At 36.4% G+C, this 13,183-nt stretch overlaps 1 protein-coding gene across 1 annotated transcript in view; it reads right to left on the reverse strand.

Annotated features, from left to right (window-relative positions):
- Window positions 1–2,597: 2,597 nt before the first annotated feature.
- Window positions 2,598–13,183, reverse strand: part of GOLPH3 (golgi phosphoprotein 3) — a 39,591-nt gene continuing 29,005 nt past the window's right edge. Inside the window, exon 4 of the mRNA XM_011356449.1 lies at window positions 2,598–4,506. Coding sequence (XP_011354751.1) covers window positions 4,082–4,506 — 425 coding nt within the window. The 3' untranslated portion in view covers window positions 2,598–4,081. The remainder of the gene's footprint in view (window positions 4,507–13,183) is intronic.

The raw sequence follows: 13,183 nt of genomic DNA on the forward strand, positions 1-13,183 counted from the left end.
AATATATGAAAAGTCCTAATTGATCAATATATAAAACAATCAATGCCCATTAGAACAACAGATGAAAGACATGAATTGGTAATTCACAGAAAAAAATAAATTACCAATAAAGACAGTATATGATAATCAACCCCCCGATAATTAAGACAATTTGGTAATTCTCTATTAGCTTGGCAAAGATGAGGATTCATGAGACCCTCTACAATATTGGCAAGGGTGTAGGGAAACCAGTATCTACGTTATTGGTCAAAATGTTCATTAACATGCATCTTACAAATCAGTTTGCCTTTACCTTATACATTTTAAAGGTATACTGTCTGAACAAATTCATTTCTATTAATTCCTCCTACAGAAGTTAGGAATAACATATTTTATACAAAGACATATGTACATTAAAATACTGTTTGCAATAATGAAAAACATGAGAGCAATCCAAATATCCATTAATGGGAGATTTAACAAAGTTATACAATGAAACCAAAAATAATTAAAAAGAATGACAAGTGCTTATTCTGAAAGCTTTCCACAAATGCATGCGAAAAATAAATTGCACACCAGTATATAATGATGCTAGTGCACACCATAGTTATCACAAGTAAATACCATATAATTCTAACACTGGCCTGAGAAACTGTACATATCACACATTAACTATGTTCCCATCCATACCCCCTCTGAAGGACAGCCTGCAAGGTTATGAATATTAATACAACTATCTTACTGGTACTATTAAGGAACATATGACATTTGTGCAGAACCTACAAGAGCCAGATATATGGGACCCAATGGGCTGAGACAAATTGGAAATTACCTCGAGTTGTCAGCTGGTCATCTTGATCTGGATGAAAGTGAAATGGAACAATATTATCTGACAATATATAATAAGTTAATACAAGATGGAAAGATCACAAAGTTGGAATTGAAATTCATAAAATAAATACCTCACATATATACCTGTGACTCGTGGTCTCCACACCTGGCAGTCATGATCATCAGGCTGGATGTCATTACTTATTGGTCCTAGATTGCTGCTGAAGCAGTCAGACACCAGACTGTTTCACTTTCCTTTGGGTGATGATCAAATTCAAAAGTTTGGTATTCTTAAAAAGAGTATTGTCTGTACACAGTGGGAAGAACTGAGCAGGAATGTGTCAAGAGACCACTGGGCAATCTTGCCTGAGCAGGCCAGAGGTTTTCTTGGTCATTTGACATCTGACAATGCTTTTTTCTTCTGAGAACATATAGAATTGGTCAACTTTTTCATCCCTAAAAGGTAATTTATGTAATTATACCAAGATACTAGAATAAAGCAGGGATGTCCTTTTATCGTATCTTATATAAGCATGAGAATTGTTTACATGCCTGCTATTCTATTTTTGTCTCTTACAGAAAAGAAGCCCCCTCCCAGTCCCCAAATAAGGATAAATTGCAGTTGAATGCCATTACTGTTAGTCAATCACTTCAGGATTAAAACCTCAAACACTTACCAGATAACATGAGATTGGACAAATCATCCTCTCCAAGCCTACCCTGCATTAAATGAAGACAGTAACTGGGGTTTGGGGAGATCAAACGAGGTATAAAATACTTACCTAGGCACAGCACGTGCATTCAGCAAGTTTCCTTTCTCTATTCTGTTAGAGCACTGTTCCAGAGATCAGGTTATTTTAAGGAACACGTCTCAATTCAACAACATATGAAGAAGTCAAAAAGCCACAGCAACTAACTCTTTTGCACAGCAGATCTTTATGTAAGTCTTACATTAAAACTGACTACCTGATTCTTGGATCTGACATAGCAGAAACTGTGGAAATACTGCTTCTACCACACAGAATAATTACTTCCATGGAATCGCCCCATTCCTGCTTTCAAGAGGACAGTAGCAGCAGCATTTTATAGGAAAAAGAGTTCTAGGTAACACTCTCTCCTCCAGATTGTACTACTTTTCCTCTCCTCTGAATATAGAAAAATGTTCTGAAGCTGGGGCCACACATGAGGAGAGATGTGAGTGCACTCCGCTCTAACACTGAAAGAACCTCAGGTGAGGCCCTTTTCTCCTTGCTTGAGAAACAGAGGCTGAAGTGAAGAATCCCTTAGAAATATCCATTGCCTCGCACCCAAAATCCTTTCAAGGGAAAAACAATGAATCTTTACCTGAAAAGAAATTCCAGGATACTAATATCAGTTTCCAGTATCCATTTTATGGGAGGAAACTATAAACAAATAGTTTCTATACTTAGTTACCATCAGCAGTGTCGTTTTTGGAGGTAAAGGTTATTTTAGTGGATAGAAAATCTGTCTTTTTACATGCCTTAAAAGAGGGACTGGCAAACTACTGCCTCATGGCCGGTTGCCTGTTTCTATAAATATGGTTTCAGTAGAATAGTCTTGCCCATTTATTTGTATTGCCTATGGCAACTTCCATTCAGCAGAGTTTAGCAGTTTCAATAGACACCATATATGGCCTAAAGCCTAAAATCTGGCCTTATAAGAAAAGCTTGCCAACCCCTGCATTAAAATATTACCATGCTATACTAAGGCTAAGTAAAACTTCAGAAAACTAAGATGGAATACAAAAATACAAATGACATGCTTGCTCTGATTCAGGCACTTTCAAGATCATAGTTTATTTTATTACTTCAGTTAAAAAGATAGTATACAGATTAGAGAATCCCTTAAAATTCAACTTTAGAGTTATACACCATCTAGTACTTTTGCATTGACTGTTAAGCAAAAAAATCTCTAAACACCTGAAAGCCCCACTATTAACATGAACTACAGTAATACAAAATTTGACATTTTTTCAATATATAGTATTTACATTATGAAACCAATGGTGATATGATAAACAGTGATAAAGAAATAGTAAAAATAAACTTTAAAAAGCAAAGGTTTATATTCTTACAATGTGCTAATTATCATAATTGTATATAAAAATTAAAACATAGCAGAGCTTCTGTTACAAAATTCTTAATCATCTGAATTGTAGTCATCACTTGCTAACAATTTACATGCAAAATCTGCTAGGACTGACATTTAATTTTTTTCCCCAAGAAAGTGTGAGTCGATAAATGACATTTAAGAGCAGACATTAATTTACTTATGGTCAAAAAAAGAAAAAACTGTACTCAAGATTAGTACTGGTCACAAGCCTCTTCCCTACAGAAATGATAAAAACAGTAAGACTCAAAAATCATTCCAAAAAGGAGATGCATAGGCAAAGAGTGCCATGAATGGCACAGCTAAAAAAATATCAGGACCAGACACACCTCTCTCTCCTTCAATGATGAGGGGTCTATTTTGCCATCAAATAATGACTAAAGCAAGTGAGGGGCACCAGGTGTGCAACTAATTAAATCCTGCAAAATACTAAGATGGAGGTGGGGTGGCCAGAAAGGGCAATTTATATATAATTCAAACTATATACAGCATAACTGGAATGCAGCCTATCCCAAACTGGCTTTGTGAAACGACTGGACCTTTGTGATTTAATAGTTAAAATTATAACAAGTCTTATAATAGATTCGTATGGGAAGCAAAATCCAAGGGGCATTTTATATTATTCACTGTGTTGTTTCAATTTAAAAATAATTTTGCTAAGTATACATCTCAACTGAGGTCTATGTATAAAATGTCCTAATAGATAAAGATATTTACCTTTGGTGAGTTAAAGGCCTTTTTGTGACTTCCGTCTGTACTGTAGGCAGAATATGAGATGTGCATGCACATGTGGGAACAACTCAACCTGAGGTAATCCAAAAGATGTGCATGTAAGGAGACTGGAGGTACTTTGAAAGTCAAAGCATACCAGAAACCCCAAACAGGTAATGGTGAGAATGGCAACAAGGAATGGAATGCCAATATGGCAGTAAAACTTTTTTTAAAACAGAAAGAGGAAGGCCTCTCGTACCAGCAGAATCCTGCATACATATATATATATTTTTAAAAAGCCACTTACTATTTCATAAAATAAAAGCCAATTATAGTGTGGGAAAATACAAACTGCAGAAAACCAGAAGTCAATAGAAGAAAAACTACTGGTTTACATGAGAGGAAGGAGAATACTTCATTCTGAGCAGAGTTACTTGGTGAATGCTGCCACCACCGCCCACAGAACCTCGTTGGTGTTGGCCTTCAGACATTCCACTTCAGGATCTAAGTCAAGGAGCTGCCGCACTCTCTTCGTAGCTAAATCATACTGCTCATCCAGAAGTGGAGCAAAAGCATTCTCCAGAACATCGGAGGCATGGGCTAGGTAAATGAGGGCCAACAAGCGCTTGTCCATGCGGTGAGGGTCATTCACCCATTTGTCAAGAACAGCTTCCTGAACCTTCTTGATGAGGCGCTGCTTAATGTTGTTGTTGGTGAGGGGATGTGTCGTCATGTCAAAAAGTAGAAAGTTCTGTTTCTCTGTTGTTAGTACACCCTTTTCTACCAGGTTTTTAGCTAATCGTTCCCGCACATTTCTTAACTGATAATGCAGTTTTAATGGATTCCACGTCTCACCTAAACAAAAGATTTCAGAAGTTAGAAATGATAGGTATTGACTTCCGGTCGAGAGGGTGGAGGAAGAAATGCTGTACTTGCCTCCTCCCATGACCACATCAAAATTACAACTTAATAATAGAACAACTATCGTTGAAGACTTGCTGAACAGAAGTCTTCTAACTAAGGATATATAGAAGGCAGCACGACAAGACTAGTAAGAGGGGTGGAGACGTGGAATGGGCTGGTCCCACACACAGTGTGCTGACTGAGAATCAGGAGGGATGTATTTTGGCTGTGGCGGTCCCTCCTGAGGAGTGAGAGGTCCCAGTCGACACCAGTATCTCCAGCCTAGAGCACCAGTGCTGGGAAGCGGAATCTCCAAAACTTCTGGCTGTGAAAATCAGCAGGGATTACATCCGGATGAAGACAGAGGACTGCTGGAGTCCCAGACATTTCTCTTAAGGTCTGCGCACAGACTTGCTTGCTCAAACACTCACTCACTCTGAACTCGAGAGACAGCAGCTCAAAAAGTGCCAGGGACATAAAGGGAAGAACTAGGGGCAGGGGTCAGAAAGGTTCTCTCTGGAGACAAAAGGATTGGCAGGCACCAATGTTCCTTTGTTGAGCCCTAATCTCAGCCAGCCAGATCAGAGCAGGTGAACACCAAATCTGAGCTCTCCATTATCTTGCTAACCCTGTTCGCCCTGCCCTGGTGAGTCCCTGAGACTCCACCCCAACCAACACACACATCTAGAAGCTCTTCCACCAGCTCCTATAGACAAGTGTGCCTCAGCTCATACTGTGTGGACTTTCCTAAAATCTCTCAAAGGTTCACAAACCCCAAACAAGCTGCAGCTGGCCTCAGTGTGCCCTGTACCACTTGCTAAGCTACCCCAAAGCCTGGCACAAGCAGCAACAGGTCTCAAATTGCATTATACCTATCATCAAGTAGCCCCAACTCTGACATATACAGCAGCCGACCTTGGCTTAGAATGTAGCCTCAACTAAGCAGCCACAAACCCAATGAGTGTGGCAGCTGGCCTCAGTTCACATCAGGGTGCCCCTAAAAAGGTCCTAAAGCCTAGCTCTAGTGGCAGCCACCCTGTTTGCAGAACAACCTCTCCCAAGTGCCTCTACGCCCAGCACAAGCAGCAACCAACCACAGATTACTTTGTAGCTCTTACAAGATAGCCCCTAGCCTGGAACAAGTAGTACCTGACCTTAACCTGCACTGGAGCCCCTCCCAAGAGGCTCAAGAACCAACGGAACTGGTGGACAGCTTCAGACCACACGAGACCACCCAATCACCTACACGAACAATGTACCCAAAGGGCAGACTCAGCAAACACTAGAGCTCTGCTAAAGCAACTCTCCCCCCAAGGGGTCAGCCCCCAAACAATAGTTCACCTGCTGTAATCATGACCAGCCCTTACAGCCAGACAGCTTGAGAGTCAATCACACCCAGTGATGTGCCAACAAGAATCAAGGCTCAACTACAATAGAAAGGCACGCACAACCCATACAAAGGGACACACCAAGAGCACCCAGCTCAGGTGACCCGGGAGACTGCGCCATTGGGCCCCACACAACACCTACTACATAAGGCCACTCTGCTAAGACTGAGAGACATAGAACTATCTAATACATAGAAACAAACACAGGGAGGCAGCCAAAATGAGGAAACAAACAAACATGACCCAAATAAAAGAACAAGACAAAAGTCTAGGAAAAAAAAACTAAACAAAATGGAGGCAAGCAATCTACTAGAAGCAGAGTTCGAAACACTGGTTATAAGGATACTCAATGAACATAGGAGAATAGAGGAGCTAGTGAGAACGTTGACTAAAAGCTAGGAAACATAAAAATGAAGATAGAAACCATAAAAAGATGAAGTCAGAAATGAATAAATAACTTAAATGAAGAATACATTAGAAGGAATCAACAACAGATTCGATGAAGCAGAGGGTCAAATTGGCAATCTGGAAGACAAAGAAGCAGAAAACACAATCGGAACAGCAAAAAGAAAAAAGAATCAAAACAAATGAGGATAGTTTAAGGGACCTCTGGGATGTCAAACGTACCAACATTCGCATCATAGGGGTACCAGAAGAAGAGAGGGTGTACAAGGGATTGAAAACCTATGTGAAGAAATAATAACCAAACACTCCTAACCTGGTGAAGAAAACAGTCATATAATTAGTCCAGGAAATGCAGTCTCAAACCAGATGGACCAAAAGAGGCCCACACCAAGATACATAATTAAAATGCCAAAGGTTAAAGACAAAGAGAGAATCTTAAAGCAGCAAGAAAAAAGCAGTTACCTACCTACAAGGGAGTTCCCAGTAGAATGTGAACAGATTTCTTAACAGAAATTTTGCAGGCCAGAAAGGAATTGCGCTCTACCCAGCCAGACTATTATGTAGAATTAAAGGAGATAAGAGTTTCCCAAACAAGAAAAAGCTAAAGGAATTCATCACCACTAGACCAGTATTACAATGAATATTAAAGGGACTTCTTTAAGAAAAAGAGATCAAAAGTATAATAAATGGGGGTGGTATCATAGAGTAGTGGTTAGCGTGTCTGCTTTACACGCAGAAGGTCCCGAGTTTGAGCCCCAAAAGAGTCACAGTCCATACCCCGAGTGCACCAGGCGCCAGGGTGCACGCTGTGAGTGTGTGAGAGGAGACACCCCGCCTTCAGACATTCAGTTCTTAAGGGGAGACGGCAATATCCGTAGGTCAGGGGTGGAAGAGGGGGTGGGAATTAAAAATAGAAAAGAAAAAAATTGTCACTGACAAAGGCACTTAGTAAAAGATATGGATCAAACAACTATAAAACTATTACAAAGGTTAAAAGGCAAAAGTAGGAGTTCGTGTGTAATTATAACAATAAATTAAAGGAACACACAAAAGTAGAAGATAATGACAAAAACATAAATACTTAGAAGTTAAGTAAAAATAGTGGTTTTAAAATATTTTTTAATTTAAGCAACTATCAACTTAAAACGGATTACTATATACATAGTCTGGTATATATGAAGCACACTGTAACCACAAAATAAAAATCTATAAGAGAAATATACAAGAAATATAGAAAGGAATCCAAACAATGCTATACAAAGTCATCAACGTACAAAAGGAGAGAGCAAGAGAATAAGAAAGCAATAGAAAAGAACTATAAAAACAATCAGGAAACAATGAAATAGCAATAACTACTATCTATCAACAATTACTTTAAATGTAAGTGGACTAAATATTCCTATCAAAAAACACAGGGTGTCTGAATGAATAAAAAACAAAACCCAAACGTATGCTCCTACAAGAGACCCACTTCAGATTAACAGACAGACCCAGACTGAAAGTAAAGGGATGGAGAAAGATATTTCATGCAAATGGAAATGAGAGGAAAAAAAGCTGGGGTAGCAATTCTTAGACAAAATAGATTTTAAAACAACAGCTATATATATATCAATAAAGATGTTAAATAAAAAGTCAAAGAATAACATTAACTATAAATTTACCATATGTAAGAGTCAAACAACATGACGCTTGCTGATATTGTAGAAAAAGAAGTTTTAAACTGAAATGTGGGCATTAGAAACTGTATGTTATAAAGCCAATCCTTGTAGATTAATTTAATTAAATACAAATATAATATCCACACTGGAAATCAGAAGCTAAATTTATAGTGGTTTACATGTATTAAGTAACATGTTTTTGACAGGTTCTAATATAAAAAAGTATTTTTATAAGAAAAAGTATTACAGATATATATATATCAATGATTACTGGAAATAGTTACATATTATTTTCACAATAAAAATATTTAATCCAATTTAAAAAAAAGGGCTGTAGCAAGACACAAGAGCATTCTGTAATAAGGGGATTAATCCAACAAAAGGATATAAGTCCTGTAAATATCTATGTACCCAATGAAGAAGCACCTAAATATAAAAAGGAGATACTGACAGACATAAAGAGGATCGACATCATAAAGTAATAGTAGGGGACTTTAACACTCCATTGACATCAATGGACAGATCACTGAGGTAGAAAATCAACAAAGACACAGTGGCTTTAAAAAACACATGAGATCATATGAAGTTGAGATTTTTAGAGCATTTCACTTGAAAAAAAACGATCAAATAATGAAAAGTTGGTACCATACATTAAGTAAATTGAAGTCACCACTTGCATTTAAAAAAAAACACATAACTTTTTTAAATAAAAAACCTTTGGCAAATTAGCTTCTACAAAAAACAATCGCTGCACTCAACTTTCTTGGTAACTTCAAAAAAGAGAAGAGCTGAAATATATTTGGGGCCCTATCAGATTTTCAAACCTAATCATATAAAACCCACTGTCTCCCCAATAAATGTCTGCTGCACTTTTCACCAGACTGGGTTTTGTTTTGTGTTTTCTAATGTCACTGGCAGGTGGTAGGGAGTCTAAGTCACTAGGCTAGAATTGGCTAGCTTGTTTTCTGACACTCTTAATTAACTTTTAGAAATTTAAACTAAGAAACAACTTAATAGCTACATTTATGTGAAAGCCAATAAAAAGCACTACTTCAATTCTATGATAAATTATTAACTATGCTTATAAAATGATAAGTCAATTCTCAAAGTACTATTCCTAGCAATTCACTAATCAAATAGGAAAGTATTCTATGCCTCAGAGACTATCTTGGCCATCTAATCCCAAACAATAAACAAAGAGAATCAAGATTATTCCGAGAAACCTTAAAAAAAGAAAAATCCCTCTAATGCTGCTAAACAATGAATTTTTTTCTTTCTCATGGGAAATTAGTGGGATTAGCAGTTTATGATTTACTGTCTATTGTACTGAAGTCAAACTGAGGTTTATCCACATCTTTTTCACAATGAAATCTTATTTATATACCGTGACCAATGGAACAGTAATGCTTATAAAGTTGCTGTGAGAATTTCTAAATTCCAAAATATGCTAACTTATAGTTTAGTGTTGCTACTAAAAATGAGAAGAAGATCCTCACATAGACAGACCCACCTTCAAATAAGGTATTCCATTTCTGACTGGACCTTCTTACGGGCCATTATTTCTGCCTCAGAGGAAGTAATAAAAAGAGACTCAGATATCATCCTCTTTTGTAGCAGTTCCCCGGAACAGGGCAAACTTTGTATGCTCACTTCAGCAAAACTTATTCAGATCTCCATAGATATTTGAAAGAATGAAGAACTCTCATAAGCAGAAGGCTGAAAGTATAACATGCGAATATTGTTTAATTCTATTTGGACCACCCCTAAAAAAGGTATAATGAAATAATTTAGTGGGCAAAGTGTCTTGGCATCCTAACATTTCTGCTTTTTATTTTAAAAGAATGAAACTAAGCTAAAACCAAAGAATAAAGTCACCCTGAGATTAGCATACTTTCAGGACTACCAGTATAAACTAAGATAGAAGGAAGCTAGCTGGATGAGTAAAGAGAAGATACTGTAATAGGTACTGGTATAGTACCTATACTAACTACTAAAGACCTAGGTGCTTCAATTTAAGCAGAATATTAAATACCTTTAAATAATTTGTAATAAATGCCTGATGAATGAATGCTACTAAATTTCTAGATTAAAGGATGTTACTGTGATCCGTACTGTTGTTCATCAGTCCCTAAATTATTCACTCCTATATGAAGAGACTCTGTAAGTTATACAAATTTAATATGTATAAAATTTATTTATAGTTCACTTTTCTATAAAGGAAATTGTGAGAAGTATATATAGAGAGGAAAAGTTTTTCAAAGGTTATTTATGTCCACTGCCCAACAATTACTCTGGCAGAAATGACATACTGACAGGTACCTAAACAATTTCACATACACACAAAAAAACTGTCTTCCTTGACATGTTACAAAACTAAAAGCATGTTTATAAATTTGGCAATCTAGTGACACCTTGTGACCAAACTGATCAACTACATGTCTTAAGATTTCAGAAAACCAGAAATTCATTATTCTTAAAAAAGTAATCATTAAATATTTTTAAGTCTTTGCCCTCAAATATATGTATATTAATTTTTTTAAATTATCAAGATATATATTTACAATATATCAGTAGTTTTAGCATGTACAGATGTACAGTGTAAGTAATAATCAAACAAACCCCTAGAATCCCCTCCACCCCAGCAAAGAAACCTCTGGCAGGACCTTAGATGCCTCCCATGTCCTTTGCCTCGGAGGTAACAACCTGAACGACTTGTGTTATTCTCTTTTACCACCTATGCAAGTAACCCTCAACAATGTAGTACAATACTTAAGTTTTAAAAATCAAGTAGCAAGCCAACTTAGCTGTGTAAGGATAGCCCACTCATTTTACCACTCCCTCTAATCCCTCTAAACAGGAACAATTCCTTCCTTCAGTCTCATTCTGACTCTTCAAAAACCTAGACCACGTTCCACTTCCTCCTCTAACTACTAAAGTTCCCAAGGATTTCTCTTTTCTCTGAGCTACTATACTTAGAGAACCATACTACTAAATTCTAATCTGTTATCAAATTATTAGAAATATATAACCGTTCCCCAAATGGGTTTCAAGATTCTTTCAGTCTGGAAGCACTTCTAAGTTTCATAGCACACTTGTCAGTATTGCTGCACTAACGGGTATGTGATAACACTCATTATCTTGAAGCAACTGAAAATTTTAAAAATTTACAAATCAACAAGCTGGCCACAGAACTGAACGCTTAAAATTGGTTAAGACAGTAAGGGATATGCTGTGTACATTTTACCACAATAAAAAAAAAAAAATTTTTTTTTTTTTAAAAATCAGCAAGCTACTATCAGTACCAGGTGGGAAATAGATGTTTTCTTAATTTAAAAGAAATGTGTTTTTCTTCTCCCACTATGGATTCCCTTCTTTTATGCTGAAATTATGGTTCACTCTTAATGTATGTCAGGAAAATGCAACTAAGATGCTAGAGGTGATATTCTGGCATTGGCATTGATAACCATTCTAAACTTTATAGGACATTGTTTAAAAAAATGACTTGCTAAGTATTAGCCTCACAGTTTACTCAAATTCCTAATTCGAATGGACAGTTTTACAAAATCTTGATTGCTTTTAAATACTTTTGAGAAAAGCTTAGACTGTTGCCATCTTTTCACTCCTCAATCTGCTAAGAACAGAGCAACATCAGCTCAAGTTGAGAATCAAGTTGATGTTCATCCTCCTTGAATGCTATACTAACTGAATTCATATTAATAAAATCATTGGTAGGAATTCAATTTAAGGTATATAAACTGTCAAAGGAAATTAGATGACCTAAGACATTATTAAACCAAAGCCCCAGGTTCTGTTAGCACAAAGATGTTAGAAAGAGATCACTGATGGATGGAACATCTGAGAACATCTCCATAGTGCTAAGTGACACCAAAGTGGATATTAATAACACTAACATTAAGGCAATATCCACTATATTCCATAAAAAGAACTTCAGCACTGTAATTTATTTGCCAAAAAATAAAAAATAAAAAACAAAATAATAATAATAATAACCACCACCAACAACAACTTAGAGAAACCCTCCTTTTGGCCAATTAAGAACCTAATTACAAGTTGTGATTTGTAGTAACAATAGTGGTCAACAATGGCAGCACGATATGAGCTCGACCCAAAGACTGCTTAGGTCAGTTATCTCCAAAAAATATACAAAATGATCCATTAGGGTACAGTTATAAGTTATTAGCACTTCCACCTTTATCTAAAAACAATTATATTTGCTAACATTTAACATATAGAGTTAACAGTAGGGCCCTCAACGAGTCAGTCAGTTGGATGGCTGCATGTTGCTGACAGGTATAAGTGGAAGGCTAACTCCAAAGAGGGCTAACACTGAGTTGGGCACGGTGACATACTGCATTGGTATGTGCTGAGTAAGTAGATTTATGAATTATAGTATCTAGTTTTAACCAAAGAAATCTTCATCAAATGAGCAAAGTAATTTAAAAGATTCTTGCAAAAGAAATTCTAAGATATCACCTATATCCTAAGCACAAAGGGGGAAAGGGTAAAGTTAACGTTTCTCTCAGTGAGGTACAAAACTTTACCAGATCTACAAGAGGGTGGTCAAGTACAAAATTTCAAAATAATCAAGACAATCTTGTAAATAAATTTATGTTCTCTCTCAAAAAGAAGGAAGAATGAACCCTGCCCTAAGTGTAAAATGCCCATTATTGCCCTATTAGCCAAGAATGGAGTATGTATGTTCAATTTTTAAATTAAAAAAACATGCAAAACTCAAACTCTCTTACTGACAGAACATTCTCATAATAGAACTTATTTTAGAAAATATTTATAAGTGAGAAAAATGTCATTATGTTACTTACCAATTTCTGACAAAGTCTACATTCTTAAAACAGTTGCTCTAAGCAGCAATATGTTTGAACATGAAATAAAATAACAATACATGTACAGTTGAGCCTTCAAAGATGCATGAGCTAGGGGCACCGAACCCTATGCAGTTAAAATTAACATATAACTTCTGACTCTCCCAAAATTTAACTACTCATAGCCTTCTGCTGACCAGAAGCCTTACCAATAAGTCGATTAACACTTCTTATGTTATATGTATTATACATTGTATTCTTACAATAAAGCTAGAAAAATAAAATGTTAAGAAAATCATAAGAGAAAATACATTTATAGTATTTATTGAAAAAAAAA

The sequence above is a fragment of the Pteropus vampyrus genome, unplaced genomic scaffold, assembly GCF_000151845.1.
Source record: "Pteropus vampyrus isolate Shadow unplaced genomic scaffold, Pvam_2.0 Scaffold27, whole genome shotgun sequence".
Classification (NCBI taxonomy): domain Eukaryota; kingdom Metazoa; phylum Chordata; class Mammalia; order Chiroptera; family Pteropodidae; genus Pteropus; species Pteropus vampyrus.